The sequence below is a fragment of the Oryctolagus cuniculus genome, chromosome 8 (genome assembly GCF_964237555.1).
Source record: "Oryctolagus cuniculus chromosome 8, mOryCun1.1, whole genome shotgun sequence".
NCBI lineage: Eukaryota > Metazoa > Chordata > Mammalia > Lagomorpha > Leporidae > Oryctolagus > Oryctolagus cuniculus.
The window spans coordinates 13,734,154-13,751,107 of record NC_091439.1 but is presented as its reverse complement, the minus strand read 5'-3'; the positions used below and the strand labels follow the sequence as shown (position 1 = coordinate 13,751,107).

Here is a 16,954-nt window from a genome sequence, read left to right as displayed (position 1 = left end):
GCCTTGGTACCTAATACAGAAAATTTGAAGTGATAAAATAAGTTAAACGTCAAAGTAAGGCACTAGAAAAATAAAAAATTTAATAGCTTCTATACAATTCATCTAACAGATAACTTACATGTTAGGACACTAAAGAACCAAACCAGTGAAAGACAAATTATCGATAAGTAATAACTTTTTACTATGTTGAAATAAATTTTTACTACATTGAAAGCAATGTTACCAAAAATGCTATACTGTAATAATTCAACAATAATGCATTTGGAGCTATGTAAATGTTACTAAGCAGGTCTTGGCTTTGAATCTTAACATAACATAGGCAGTATTTGTAATCCAGGAAGTATCTGGATCATAAATTGGCTAAAATGAAGTACAAACAAAAATTAAGACAGTTCCAAGAAGACCAAATAAAACATGAGAGAAAAAGAAGGGAGGGAGAATAAGAACTGAGTAAAAAGTGGGAAATGACAACATGCAACCAACCATTGTTCATGAATCAGCATTTACTTTATAAACTGAAATTATGCCAACCTTGAAACTTGAAATTGTTAACTTTTGGTGATGCCTTGGTAAAAATAATAGTGTAAGTAAAACCTGCTATTTAATGAACTCACACTAACTGCTAAATGTTATACTGACAATTTCAAACAACCTTCACATGCATTATATTTACATAACTGCAAATAGGATATGAACCAAATACAAAATAAAATAAAATGCAAGTATATATACTTGCTCTGTCTGAACTCAGATCAAACACACTTCAAGAAGACAATATAGGGGCCGAGGCTGTAGTGCACCAGTTAAGTCTGCCACCTGCAGTGTCGGCATCCCATATATGGGCACTGGTTTGAATCCTGACTGCTTCACTTCCAATCCAGCTCTCTGCTACGGCCTGGGAAAGCAGTAGAAGATGGCCCAAGTCCTTGGGCCCTTGTACCCATATGGGAGATATGGAAGAAACTCCTGGCTCCTAGCTTTGGATCGAACCAGCTCCCGCTGTTGTGGCCACTGGGGAGTGAACCAGCGGATGGATGGATCTCTCTCTGTCTCTGCCTCTGCCTCTCTGTAACTCTGACTTTCAAATAAATAAATAAATAAATCTTAAAAAAAAAAAAAAGAAGATAATATGTTTACTCGCCTCAAGCATTTGTCGATGAGGCTGAACTGCTTCCATGCTTGTATTAGCCTTCAATTCCAGTCTCTCGGTATCTGAAGCAACACTGGAAACATCTAACTTGGCAATCTTCTGCTCAGAAGTAACAGAAGCTTCAAAAACATTACCATGACTATCAGTGTCTAAGTTGGTTTCTCCAGCAGAGTCGGCTGTTTTCTTTCCTTCCTCCAACATCTGATCCATGCCTGACTGCACAGCTGTTTGGGAAACAGTAGTTTCTAGAGAAGTAGCTGAAGACTCTGAAGCTGTTACATGCAGGGATCCAGGATCTTCAGAATCTTGAGCTTCAGTACCAGTTGGTTTTTCCATAACAGGGTCTTCCTCTTGGAATATTAATTTGCGGTCAGTACTAGCTTCATGCAGTCTTTCACTGACTTCGGATGCAGCTGGAGACAAACTATTATCTTGGCCCTCTGTGGGCAGGCTGGTTTCCTCAGTAGGACTGCTTTCCACCTTCAGTTCCACATAATCATCATCCTCCTCTTCTACCAGAGACTTATCCAATAATTCCGGCATCTCTGTGGCATCCCCTTCTGAAGGAGAGCTTACAGATGCTGTTCCTTCGCTGATGGTCACTGTGTCTTTGCCAGCTGTTTCAAAAGTACTAGAGGAAACAGTTATAGGTTCTCTTAAGTCAGAAGATGCTTCTAAAACACCTGCATTCAGTTCCTCATTTGTCAGTGTTTCTTCCAAAGTGACTTCATCCAGTAACTCCCGATTTTCCTGCTCAGTTTTCCTTTCTTCAATAGAGGTACTATGAGTCTGCAGTTCGACATTAGATGTCGTTTCTACTGAACTAGTGTTTTCATTACTTGAGTTTTCATCACTGTTTCTGGTAAAATGGGGATAGATGGGGGAATCCTTCTTGTCTGATTGCTGAGACCCCGCTGAAGCAGGAACATCCCTGCTAATTCCAGAGATTGCTGGAACGGGACCTGAAGAGCTTAGCCCTATTTCCTCATCAACCTTTCCCTGCTGTCCCCTAAACATGCTGGCAAGGTTTTCTTTGTGTATTTCAAAAGTGACCTGGATGAAACAAAAAAATAAAAAACAGCCAATAGTTAATACATGCATTCACATTATTCCAGCATTCAAAATATAAAGTTTTCAACAATTTTTCAAATAGTTTATATAATATGAAAACTTTTAATTTTTCTATAATATGCTTACTTCAGTAAAGCAATAAATAAAATGAAACAATCAAAAAATGTAAATATTCAGAAAAAGTAAAGCCAATTTTAAGGCTAACAGGTAGCACAGTATGAAACTGAAACAAAAACATTATTTAGTCTGTTCTTAAAGACACAAAGGAAGAGTACACCATTCTTCCCTCTTCAACTTGTACTAGGATCTAAATATACCATATGCACTGAATAATGCAGTGTTACAACTGCAATGAAAGTTCACTTCCCCATGATTTGTCCTCAGGAAAGATTTTTTTTATCAAATGATTATGTTACTATAGGAGCTTTCCATGTTATCCTTTAAGCTACAAAACCCATTCCTCATGTACCTAAATGCTTTTAGCAATGAGAAAACACACAAACCTTCTGCAAAGGTCAACCATTATTTTGAAAGTTTGAACTGATCACAAATAGTCTGAAAGTTCCAGTTCATCCACCCATGTATCCAATCATTCCAACACAAGGCTGATTACTACGTATGAGGGAACTTTGCGTTCAAGGGATCATAGCATTAAAAGATGTTTATTTTCATGCAAAAAATTATGAAATCCATGCATAGTTTTTTAAATATTCTTTTTCTGTGAACTTTTTGAAAACTGCTTGTATACGTGAATTTCAAATTTTTTCACACTGAAATAAACTTACCTTTTCAAAATGCCCTCATGTTCAGCACTTTGAATGTTCTCATATTATGCTTCCTTTATTAAAAGTAAACGATAAAAAACTATTCTGTGATTGCCAATGTCACAGGATTTTTATCACTTTTCCCTTCAACTCTTCAATGATTATTACCCTCAAGCACCATTATGTGATCGCTACTGGTGTTTCAAAAGGAACCCCCAAATCACAAAACCCTCAGAAGAAAATAACAGGAAAAGTACAACACATGCAGAAAGTACAAGCATAATCATAGTTTATTAATACAAAAATTATTTTTTCCTGTACCATACATTATAACATATAGTAAATTGAGTAGTCAATAAATCTTTATTGAGCCTAGTATGAGAGAATGGTAGGAGATAACAAGGTAAGAAGAGCTGATTTTTTTGTGCACAAAAATCCATTGGCCTATTCAAATCACAAGAAGTATGTACACGAGTAAAAAGTATAAACAATGCATGCTACAAAAATTTCCTTCTATAGGTATTAACTATTACTCATGTCATAAACAGAATATTCAGGCCATGTGTGACACAGCTAAAAACTTTAAAATATGTTTAGGAAACAAACATTTTCCTAACTGCAAATATTTTTCTTGGGGTAGCCATGTGATGGCTGGTGAGATGTTGCTGGTAATGCCCACATCCCATATCAGAATGCCTGGGTTTGAGTCCCAGCTCTACTTCCAATTCCAGTTTCCTGCTAATGTGCACCCTGGGAGGCAGCAGATGATGGCTCAAGAACTTGAGTCCCTGCCACCTACATGAGAGACCCAGACTGAATTCTGAACTTCTGGCTTCAGCCTAGCACAGGCCAGGTTGTGGCAGGCATGTAGGGGAAGTGAACCAGTAGATGGGAGATCTGTCTCTCTGCCTTTCAAATACATTAAATACATAAATAATTTTAAAAAACATTTTCCCAATTACAAATATTTTCTTATTTGTAACTATTTAAGAAACTTTTTTAGTAATTAAAAAAGAAAAACAAACACTCCAAACTGAATAGTAAAATAACACTGTAACATTAACAAAAGAACTATTTTATATTTATAATGCCAATATTTTCTTTGAAATGAATTCTTTGTTTTAACTGAAACCCTCATATTCATTCAAGGAAAAAATATCTACTGAACATCTATCTATAGCAAGCACTCACTGTATGATGAACAATATAATGTTTCTGATTCCATGGAGCTTATATTCTAATGGAGGCATTAGAAAATAAGGATAAAAATATAGAAACCAATGTCAAGTGGTAAAAAGAGCTTTGAAGGGGCAAAAAAGACAAAATAGCAAGTCTAGGAGAGAGGGTGTGTTTCACTAGGTAAGATATATGAGTAAAGACGGGAACAAGCAGTCTTAAAAGGAAAATTGTTTCATGCAGAGAGATGGACAAAGGCAAAGGCTCTGCGGCCAAAAAAGGTAGGTATATTTGAAGAATAACAATAAGCCAGTAGACTCAGAACTGTCAAAGCTTGGGATATAGCCGGTGGCTACAGTGTGACTGTGGATCATGACAGGATGGGTGAAGGACTCCGAATTGTATTCTCAGGAAGAAGCCATTTGAGAGTTATAGTTAGGGGCAAGATTTCCCTTTTAGGAGATAGTTTCCACACTGATACAATAGTTATTACCTAAAAAGGGCAAGTTACATACCACCAACCTCATTAGAATTTTGAAAATACACCATTATTTCTTCAACAGCCCATGTTGTAGAATAAGCTCAGTTTTCACCATCATTTGCCCCAATCTTATTCAAATTTTTTTAGAATTTTTATTATACCAATAAACATATATATACAATTATTATATGTACAGATTAAACAGCATTAATCTTTTTAACCCCATGTACCTACCACCCATGTCAAGAAACAGAACATTACTCACACTCACAATTCCCCTGTGTGACCCTCCTAAATATTAGTCTCTAACCTACCCACCTCCATCAGGAGGGATCACTCCTGAGGTGAAGAAAAGACAACACTGCCTGGGGCCCGCGCTGTGGTGTAGCGGGTAAAACCGCTGCCTGCAGTGCCAGCATCCCATATGGGCACCAGTTCAAGACCCCACTGCTCCACTTCCAATCCAGTTCTCTGCTATGGCCTGGGAAAGCAGTAAAAGATGGCCCAAGCACTTGGACCCCTGCACCCTGCATGGGAGATGTAGAAGAAGCTCCTGGCTCCTGGCTTTGGATTGGCTCAGCTCTGGCCTTCACAGCCATTTGGGTAGTGAACCAGCAGATGGAAGACCTTTCTCTCTGTCTCTCCCTCTCTCTGTCTGTAACTTTATCTTTCAAAATAAGTAAATAAAATCTTAAAAAAAAAAAAAAAAAAAAAAGGAAGACAACATTGCCACAGAAACTAAAGGCCGCCAAGAGAAGATAAGACACAGAATCAGTGAGTGGCAACGGGGCTTCAGCTTCTCAAAGAGGATCTCCAAGGCTACTTCTGGGAAGTCCCTAGGCAAGGTCATTAGGAAATACTGGAAAACACAGTAAGGAGTACTAGAGCACCTCTCAGAGTCAGTGTGACCCAGGAAGTGGCTATCTGGCACAAACAAGTTCTGGGAAGTGAACTCCCTTATTACTTTTCCATTCAAAGCTCAACCTGGGTGACTTCTACTCTCAGAAACAGATCAAACAGTATATTTCTGACGTGAATCAGGCAGGATTCGAAGGAAGAGCAGGAACTGAATCAGTACATGTTAAAGATGAGCAAAGTATCCACAAGAATATGGGTCTCTCTCCTAAGGGCAATTTGTCCCCAGATTTAAAAAAAAAAAAAAAAGTTATAAAGGTTTTTGGCATTTCAGTAATGATACCCAACCCCTCACCTGTCTCTTGAGTCAAACTGCTACAATCCAGATGCACTACCAACTATCTGACTATAGTGCCGCCATCTTAGGCTCCCTTCATTGCAGGCCTGGGTATTTAATACCTCCAGCTCTCTTCTACACTGGTTCTCCAATTTCTTATATTCCATATCCTTCTGCTGGTTTCATTCTCTCCTTCTGGGCAGTACAATCTCTAGTGCCTTTGAGAAAGTGTGCCTATAAAATAATCTTTTGTGACCTCAAATATCTGAAAATATATTTATTCTACCTTACATTGATTAATTGATCAAGTACAAAATTATATTTTAGAAAACATGTATCTTCAGAATTTGAAAGGCTTTTAAAATTATTAAGTCGGTTGGTTTTCAAATTTCCCTTTAATTTACCCCAATTGTCTAAAACCTAAATGGCCATTGAACAATTATCACTGTTGTTATCTTTTTTGATGCTGTTTTCCTTAATGTGTTTGTGGCTTTAAAACTGATAATTCCCAATTAATTACCAGATATTGTTCTAAATTACACAGCTAAAAGACTAGTCATTAATCTTCACATTCATTTGATAGCTAATCTATAGCTGTTTGTAATGTTTGGAAAGCAATTCTATACAATACTAGTTAAAGATACAAGCTAATAACTACAACACTTCTTTTGCCATTACCTTCAATATAATTTGCACTCAAATTTACAAATTAGGAGATAAAAAATGGACACATAGGAGATTATCTCTTTAGTCCATATATTCAAAATTATTTAACCTATAAAAATCTAAACTTTTTAAAATCTTAGGCAATGTTTAGCAAGAGACCGTTTTTAGGCAGATTCACCCTTTTCATCATATGTTATTTTTGTATGGAAATGCTAGATTAAAACTGCTATGCTACCTTCTAATTCCTAGATTACCAACCTTTTCCACAGTTGATAAGTAAGACACACCTTCACAAACAGCTACATCTTCCTATGTGAAGCAGCAGTGAGTTCAAAGGGATCCCCACCATACACAAGGTCTTTTACAGATGCTATGATGAGACATCTTACAACAAGAATGGTTATATGGTAACAGGTATAACAGTCAAATCTTGATAGTCTGGTCAGACAGTGTTACTCTAACGGAGCATGAAAGCATACAAGTCCCCTCCAATCACTGGTTCTTGCCTGCAGAAACCTTCCAACAGTCAGGCAATTAATTAGTTGCTGATTTCTTATGTATCCTTCCAGTGTATTTTTTTTTTTTTTGCATATGCCATAAGTACAAATTCTTATTTTGGGTACTTACTCTGTTTATATAATCACACTGCCCCTCACTTTCTTTTTTCACCTAATATATCTGTTGAATTATTTCAGGATAGTTTTAATTTGCAGCCCCCTTGCAATGAGCAGGTTTACCATCTTTTTATATAGCTAAGTCATTGTTTATTTATTTACTTATTTATTTCTAAAGATTTCTTTATTTGGAAGGCAGAATTACAGAGAGGAAAAGAGTGAGAGAGAGATCTTCCATCTGCTTGTTCATTTCCCAAATGGCCACAAGAGACACTGAAACCAGGAGCCAGGAACTACTTTTGGGTCACTCACATGGGTACAGGGACCCAAAGACTTGAGCCATCTTAAGCTGTTTTCCCAGGTGCATTACCAGGAAGCTGGATCAGAAGTGGAACATCCAGGATTCAAACTGGCACCCATATGGCATGCTGGTATCACAGATGGCAGCTCACCTTCGTATACTACTACACTGGCCCCAGATATTCTTTTTAAGACTTATTCATTTGAAAGTCAGAGTTACAGAGAGAGAGAAGGAGGGACAGAGTGAGACAGAGAGGTCTTCCATCCGCTGGTTCATTCCCCAACTGGCCACAATGGCTGGAGCTGCGCTGATCTGAAGCCAGGGGCCAGGAGTTCTTCCAGGTCTCCCACATGTATGCAGGGGCCCAAGGACTTGGGCCATCTTCTACTGCTTTTCCAGGCCATAGCAGAGAGCTGGATCAGAAGAGGAGCAGCCGGGAATCAAACTGGCACCCATGTGGGAATGCTGACACTGCAGGTGGCAGCTTTACCCGCCATGCCACAGCACCAGACCCCCCTCAGATACTTTTTAATTACCTTACTTTAGTTGGTTGTTTGATCATGTCCTTTGCACATTTTTCTATTGTGTCCTCCCATCAATTCCTGACCATCTTATATATGGAGAATGTTATATCTACTTTGTTTCTAAATAGTTTTTCTGAATTTGCCATTTACTTTTAGACTTTGCTGATAGTATAGCACTTGGTTTTTGGCCAAAAGGTGTTTTCTGCTTGAATATAGTTAAATGGTTCAGAACATACTACTCTAAAATACAGTGCCATAGGGCCCATTTTGTGGTACAACAAATTAAGCAACCTGAATCTCGTATCAGAGTCCTGGTTTAAGTAACAGTTGCTCTGCTTCTGATCCAGCTCCCTGCTAATGAGCACCTACGAAAGCTGCAGATGATGATCCAAGGACTTGGGCCTACAGGAGACATGGATGAGCTCCTGGGACAGGCTTTGGCTATTGGGGCCATTTGGGGAGTGAATCAATAAATCAAAGATCTCTCTCTTTCTCTCTCCTTCTCTCTCAAATCATTATATTTTAAAAACTGTATGTTGCCTTGGTAAATTTAAATATTTTAAGCAGAGGAATTTGAGAAATGGTAGGTACTGAAACTATCTGACCTTCCCTGCCCTTCATCCCTGAAGCAGATCACAAGTCCCTCCTGGGAGAGCAGCCCTCCCTACACTCAGAAGAAAGCAATTATCTTACTTCTGAAAACAAAGGACTTCAAAAGGAATCTGAATGAACTGACCTAGCTACATTTTCACCAGTCTACTACTCTAGCTCACACCTCTTTGTCCTATCAATTTTCTATGAACTTCCACTCTTCATCGACCCTACGATTAAAAAAAAAAAAAAAAGGCATTTCTCGGCATCTTCATCTCCTTATAATTTGGCACACTTTTGTCTTGTGAATCTGTCTTCTATCAGTCTAATTTACAATGGCCCAGCAAACAAGCCTAACATAATTAGAAGGAAAATAATTTCTGCCCTCCACTACAGCATCAAAGTTGCTACCTTTAACCTGAAGTTCACCTTTTTAGTAAACAACCATGCTAAATATAGAAACAGACTTTCTTCTCTCATAAAAAATGTTTGGAAATGCAGAGTGGCAGAAGGGGTATGGGGTAGGGAAGAGAGATTGTCCACCTCCTGGCTCACTCCTCAAATGCCTACAACAACCAGGATCAGATAGAGAAGAAGTCAGGAGCCAGCTGAGTCTCCTACATAGGTGGCAGGATTCAAATACCTGAGGTGTTATCTGTGGCCTCCCAGGGGGCACATTAGCAGGAAGCTGAGTAGGTAGCACTCTGATAGGGATGTGGGAAGTGCCAGCTTAACCCACTCTGCCATCACACCTGACGTTGTAAAATGACTTTTAAGCAATATTTCCTTATTAAGCCATGAAAGGAGGTAATTCAAACATAAGCCTTCTAACCAAGTATACACTTAATCTTTATAAGTCTCATACTAACACATGAAAACATCTCAGAATTTGCTTCAAAGACTTCCTTAAAGTATCAGAATTCCTGTCAATCATTGTTCACCATTTTCAAAATATGCTTAAAAATACACTAATTTAAGCAAACTTTTGTGGGCAATTCTGGCAATACTTTTCTTTATAAAGACATACAGCAAAAGCTGAGATATACTGAATGCTTAATGTGTACTGTTTCAAGCATATGGCATTGCTGACATAATCTTAAGAGCAATTCTAAAAGATTACTGTACTAGTAGTAGTAGTAGTAATAGTAGTATTATCTTCATTGCATAGATGAAGACAGGAAAATCACTGATATACTATCACAGTAAATGAACTTATTAATCTTTTTGAATAAAAAATCATCTTATACAATTTTATTTTCTTAATAATAATCTAGACAGATATAAACTGATACAAATTTTAGAAAGTTAGCAATATCTACTGAAGCTTTTTAAAGTATGTACAGACTCCTTCGGTAAATACAATTTAAAGAAATTATATGAAAAATTAAGTGTCATGTATATAGGAGCATGGTCATCCCTGCTCAACAATCACTAGGAGCTAAGGCCTACCTTACGTGCCATGCATTATAATATGAATCAATAAATGTTTAAAAATACTTCTACCAATTTTTCCAGATTAAATTTTGGGGAATGCCAAAATAAGTAAAATTGAATCATTGATACAATTACTCCTTCCTAGAATGTAAGACCCAGAGCATTCAGATGTTATATCAAAGCTGAAGCTTCTGATCTTTGCTTCTCCAGAATTTGATGTATGATATGAATATGTGCCACACAATATGCAGCCATTAAAATTCACATGGAAGACATGGACTGAGTTCCAGGTTCCTGGCTTTGGCCTGGACCAGCCCTGGCTGTTAACATGAACCAGCAGATGGATGATGTCTGTTTCTCATTCTCTGCCTTTCATAAAATGAAAATAAATATATTTTTAGAATGAAAAATAAAATTCAGCACGAAGAATATCATTAAATGAAAGAAGACTGTACGGCAGCATAAATATGATTACATTTTATGAAAAATATTTATACATATTTATTTATTTGAAAGACAGAGTTACAGGAAGAAAGAGAGAGAGAGAGAGACAGGGGTCTTCTATGTACTCGTTCTCTCCCCAGACAGCCACAGAAGATCTGAAGCCAAGAGCCAGGATCCGATGCCAGGAGCCACGAGCCAGGAGCCAGGAGCTCCTTCCAAGTCTCCTACGTAGGTGCAGGTGCCCAAGGCCTTGGGCCATTTTCTGCTGCTTTCCCAGGCACATTAGCAGAGAGCTGGATTGGAAGTGGAGCATCTGGGATTCGAACCAGCACCCATATGGGATGCAGGTGCTATAGGTAAGGGCTTTAACCCACTGCGCCACAGCGCCAACTCTATTGTTCTTAAACATGCATTTAATAAATCACTTAGAGAATTCTTCCTAAAAAATGATTTCTACATGATCTTCCTATTCCAAATTATACTTCCTTCTTATAAAAAAATTACTAGGATTTATACTTAAGCCATTTCATCAAACTAAAAATAAATAAAATCTTCAGATTTTACCTTTCAAGTAATTTGCCTTTCAAGTAATTTAAGGTAATTAAGTTCTTTACTCAGCTTCATCATTTGGGAGAACAATGTAATTGTTTACTCCCCAAACAATTGTAATTTTGGTTTCATTTGTAAAATGTAAATGTTTATGGAAATTCTAATAACTCAGAATGTTACAATGAAATTTTAACTAAAAAGTGGAAGAATTCTGGCATATAAAAACACTATTTTTTTAAGTACTCAAGATAGAGTTCAATGTGAAGCAAAATAAAGTGGGGAAAGGAGAGACAACAAAAAAGACAATGAAATTCCAAAGGTTACCAGGTACACTTGAAATCCTGAGACCAAAGTAACCAACACAGTGCAGTTAGACCAGAAGAGCCTATTACTGCTTATAAAACCTAGTCCAGCTGCTGGAGGAGAGGCACACAGTGACAAACAGCTTCCCTACTACAAAAGTGGCAGGAAATCTATCACACTGGACAATAAAATTGCAATTGAGTTTCTCTGGCTTTTTATAGCAGCCGCATGTATCCTGATGTAACTCTGCAAACGCTCTCCAATTCTGCAACATTAGTTCTTTACACATCAATTCTTTATCAAGAACCATGTTATAAATTTCTGAACTTGATATTCAAAATGCTTGCACAAAGAAAAATATGAACATCACTTCAATAGCCAATGCATGGAAGTATTTTAAAAGCTTTAGGATGAATATTTTTAGAGAAAAAGATTTGATTTCAATAATCCCAGATGAATTTTTAACAACATGCTACCAATTGTTTGCCGATTTACTGAACCACTTTCGCTCTACCCTAAACTTTATTAAATATTGATTTGAAGAGCCCTAGAGCATAAGTCATGCACTTTCTTTTTTAAAAGATGTCAAGATTTAAAATTCAAAAAATGAACACAGCAGTATTCAAAGAAATTATTTTGTATAAATCTTATAGAAAAGTCTTTTTAATCAATGAAAATCCACACAAAGAAATAAGACTTGTATGAGAAACTAAAAGTAAAAGCTATAAGAGTCAACATATAATTTAAAATTTTTCTTTTCTCTCTCATAAAGCTCAGTAATACTTGACTACTTATTTTTTGAAGTACACTATCACATAAAAAGTGATAAACATAGCTCTACTCAGATAAAAACAGTCCATAATTAACTTACTGAGCATTTATTCCATTTTATAAATGGAATCCCAATATTTGCATCAAAGATTGGTTCTTGGCCAAAAGTAGGCATAAGAGGCCACTCCTTAAAGCAACTATTTTCTTTGCAAAGATTTTAAGATATTTAAAGTCATAAATCACTGGAGTAAAGAAAAATATAAACTAAGCAAAACTATATACTCATGTACGCATGCATGCACGTGCACAGACACACACACACACACCAAAGAACCTAAAGTCTACTTTGGGTTTGTTCTGTAAAAGTTGAGTTTTAAGAAAATACTGATTTCAGATAGAACAAAAGAGTAGTATATATTTCTACACATGACCAGATCTCACTTTGAACTACTAAAATGAGAGCTGTTACAGAGTCATGCATGATTACATGCCAGTCCACATGTGCTGCACTACTCAATACTGCCCTTCTTCATACAAGTCCCACACACACCCCAGCCAACCAATCAATTCACCACACTTTTCTTTCAGCAACACCATCTCTGTGTCTTTGCTGATCATGATTCCTCTACCAGTGATTCCTGTCATCAGAATCTCTCCAGGCCAACTCTGATTTACTCTTCAAGGTTCTAGTCAATGACCTCTGTTCCACAAACTTCTCAGAAGCCCTCAGGTAGAAGCCGTCCTTCCTCTCACCATGTACATTTCTCTGTGCCATTTATGCTTGCAACTTTCTATTTTAGTTATTTTTATATATATTATCTTCAATATTAGAAAATAATTTCTTTCCAATAAGATCTGTTCCCAATTCATCTTCCACTTTCACAGTAACTGGAAGGTACCCAAATAGAAGATGATAGGGAAGAAGGAAAAAGGCAAGAAAAACAAAGATAAACCACAAAGGGAGAAACAGGAAGACAAGCAGTGGGCAACTGGAGTGAAACCTACACATAGAATGACCAAGAATGATATGGAGCAGCCAAGCAAATATCTAACCATTACAAGGGTGGGGGAAAGACAAAACAGAAACAGATTCACTAAGGAAGAAACAGAGAAATAGGTTGGAGCAAGAAAGACAGGAGGAGGTCCAGAGTAGGTACATACTGGAGAGAAAACAGCACAATAGAAAAGATGATGATGATGGCTAAAAAAGACACAGACAGGCACAACGAGAGAGACAATGACAGAGTACACAGGCCACATCAGGCGTCCCAAGCCACTCCAACACCCAGTTTGCAAGACGGAGGGGACTGACTGAAGATTGAGGGAGAGAGAATAGAGAAAGGGAAAAGAAGGAAAAACAAGGAAGGAGGGCGAGGGAAGGACCAACTTAGAAACCAAGAGGAATATAGAGTGCTATGAATTCACACAGGCTGACATGGCCTGAGAATAAGAAAAATGGCCATAGAGAAGTAATTTAGCTAAGAAAGTCCCAAAAAAACATAAACAATTTGAGTAAATACAAAGGGTAGCATGAATAAACGAAACTAAACATTTCACAAAGTGTGATATTTTTTCAAAGGGGCTGGAAACATAGCCAGAATAGAGATCTGTCTCAAGTGCAATACAAAATAGGTTTTTCAAGGGGATCAATGAAACACGAGTTAGACATTATTTTGTCAGGGAAGGCATTTGGCACAAGTGGTTAAGCTACACCCACATCCCAAATCTAAGTGCCTAGCTTCAAGTCCTGGGTCTGCTCTCCATTCCAGCCGGCTCCCTGCTAATGTGCAACCCGGGAGCCTGTGGTAATGGTTCAAGTGGTTAGATCCCTTACATCCGCATAGGAAACTCTCAGTTCCTGGCTCATGGCTTCAACAAGACCAGGCCCAATTATTTGAAATAATTTGGGGGTGTATAAAGAACTACAACTAATGAGGAAAAACTTAGTAGAAAAGTAGGCAAAAGACAAAATCATGCAGAAATAAGTCAAACGGCATCAAGGGTTTAAGGGTGGAACACTGCACTGGACTTAGCAATTCTATTCATAGTTTTACATGCTAGACCAATGCTTTTTCAAATTCAGGATAACCCTGGTGGTATATCATAGCATCAATTAATTGGGAGCATTATCAGCATTTTTAAATGAAAAAGAATGGTAAACTCCAGAGTGCATCACCATATAGTAAAGTTAGGAAAGCTAACTATCTCCTTGGACCACTGTTTCAGAGGTTTGTTTACACATACATAGTCACAGTAAATTTCTTACTGTGGGTCACAATCTAAGTGTGAAAGTCACAGCTGGCCGGCGCCGCGGCTCACTAGGCTAATCCTCCACCTAGCGGCGCCGGCACACCGGGTTCTAGTCCCGGTCGGGGCGCCGGATTCTGTCCCGGTTGCCCCTCTTCCAGGCCAGCCCTCTGCTGTGGCCAGGGAGTGCAGTGGAGGATGGCCCAGGTGCTTGGGCCCTGCACCCCATGGGAGACCAGGAAAAGCACCTGGCTCCTGCCATCGGATCAGCGCGGTGCGCCAGCCACAGCGCGCCGGCCGCGGCAGCCATTGGAGGGTGAACCAACGGCAAAGGAAGACCTTTCTCTCTGTCTCTCTCTCTCACTGTCCACTCTGCCTGTCAAAAAAATAAATAAATAAATAAAAATTTAAAAAAAAAAAAAGTCACAGCTGGAAGCCAGTGCTGTAGCATAGCAGGTAAAGCCACCAACTGCAGTGCCGGCATCCCATATAGACGCCAGTTAGAGTCTAAGCTGTTCCACTTCTGATCCAGCTCTCTGCTATGGCCTGAGAAAGCAGTAGAAGATGACCCAAGTCCTTGGGTCCCTGCATCCACGTGGGAGACCCGGAAGAAGCTCCTGGCTCCAGACTTCAGATCAGCGCAGTTCTGGCCTTAGCAGCCATCTGGGGAGTGAGCCAGTGGATAGAAGACCCCCCCAACGCCGCCTCTGTGTAACTGCCTTTCAAATAAATAAATAAATCTTTAAAAAACAAGTCACACCTCTACTGACTAGAGTCATTCACAACATTGAAAATAATGAACCAAAGTTAAAATAAAAAAGAATCTTAGACATAAAATAGAAGAGTACAAACAGTATGCTAACTTTTATAAAAATTTTTAAAGGTAAAATTATATAATGCATAATTTAAGAATAGATTTTAAGTTTTTTCTAAAGAAGAGAATTACAAACACAAAATTCAACATAGCAATTACCTTTGGGTGAGGAGGAGTGGGGTGGATGGGAAGAAACACACAGCAAATTCTGAAATTTAGTAGTACAGACATAGCATATATATTGCATAGTATATATACCACATAAATTATTTTTGCATATAAAATTCTTCATATTAGAAGTTATATTTAAATAAAAATATGAAGTGATTTTGACCTGCACTAGTGTGTTAACGTTAAGAATAAGGGGGGAAAGAATGAATAGGATAATAGCACTATAAACAAAGAAAAAGTCATTGAGCGTTTAACTCTACTATCTTTGAATTATAGCATTAACTATTCTTAGCATCAACATGCCCCCTCACACACATATCACACTTACCATTTCTAGCTTAGATATTTATGACTTAAAAATTTGCCTGAGAGCATACAGCGAATAATTACGATAAATATTCAAACCCAGATCTATCCTATCTTCAAAGTTATTTCAGGTACCAGTGTTGTGGTATAGTAGGTTAAACCTCCACCTACGAAAACAGCATCCTATTTGGGGACCAGTTTGTGTCCCTGCTGCTCCATTTTTGATACAGCTCTCTGCTATGGCCTGGGAAAGCAGCGGAAGATGGCCAAAGTGCTTGGCCCCTGCACCCACATGGGAGACCCAGAAGAAGCTCCTGGCTCTTGACTTCAGATTGGCCCGGCTCTGGCCATGGTGGTCATTTGGGGAGTGAACCAGCAGATGGAAGACCTTTCTGTCTCCCTCTCTCTATCTCTGTAACTCTGCCTCTCAAATAAATATAGATCTTTTTAAAAAAAGTTATTACTTACACAAGTGGATTGGTAACGGGTTATAAATGTTTCATCACAAAGCAATCAAAGCTCAAAAACTGAGATATTACCTAATTTAACTCTTTAATTTTGCAGACAAGAAATTCAAAGACTTAGGCTATTGGCGCTAAATACCCTCTGAAGGCCACAGATCCTGAATGTTTTTGTCTCAAGACCCTTTACACTCTTAAAAGAGTACTAATGGGGGAAGATATGCAGAGCACCTGTAAAGATGCCACTTGGGATGCTCCCATCTCATAGTCCAAGTGCCTTAGGTTGGTGTCCTGGCGTGGCTTCCAACTCCTGCTAATGCAGTCCCTGTGAAACAGCAGGTGATGACTCAAGTAGTTGAGTCCCTGCTACCCATGTGGGAGACCCAGACTGACTTCCCTACTAGTGGCTTTGGCCCAGTCCTGACTGTTGTTAGGCATTTCAGGAGTAAACCAGCAAAATGGAGCGCACACGCACGCACACTCTCTCTCTCTCTTTTCTCTATGCTTCTCAAATAAGTAAAAATAATAGATCCATGATATATTAATACAAACACTTTTTGAAATATAACTATTTTCAAAACTAACAATGAGAAGAGTGTTATTATTTCACATTTTTGCAAATCTCTTTAAAATTTAGCTTCATAGAATATAGTTGCATTCTCACATCTGCTTTTATATTCAGTGTGCTGCCTGAAATTGTCTGAATGAAGTGTAAGAAAAATTTCATCCTCATGGAAACACGCAGCTAGAAAAAAGGAAGACCTCACAAACTGTCCGCAAAGCCTTGAGCCCCAAGGTTTTGCAGGTTACACTTCAGCAACTATTGCAACGTTGGTAAAATTCCTCCAGCCACCATCCCCAAGGACTTGAAGAAACTCAGGTGAATTGGCACATTCTTTAGAAAACATGAACAGTCTGTTTTAT

General features: G+C 38.3%; 1 protein-coding gene across 6 annotated transcripts in view; it reads right to left on the bottom strand.

Moving 5' to 3' along the window:
- The window catches only part of LRBA (LPS responsive beige-like anchor protein), a 747,733-nt gene that overhangs the window by 575,652 nt on the left and 155,127 nt on the right, over window positions 1–16,954 (bottom strand). For all 6 annotated transcript variants that reach the window (XM_051819347.2, XM_051819345.2, XM_051819348.2 and 3 more), the window contains exons 23-24: window positions 1,142–2,203; window positions 1–10 (exon numbers count right to left, since the gene is read on the bottom strand). The exon at window positions 1–10 is cut by the window's left edge and continues 169 nt beyond it. In XM_051819347.2, the coding sequence (XP_051675307.2) occupies window positions 1–10; window positions 1,142–2,203 (1,072 nt within the window). The remainder of the gene's footprint in view (window positions 11–1,141; window positions 2,204–16,954) is intronic.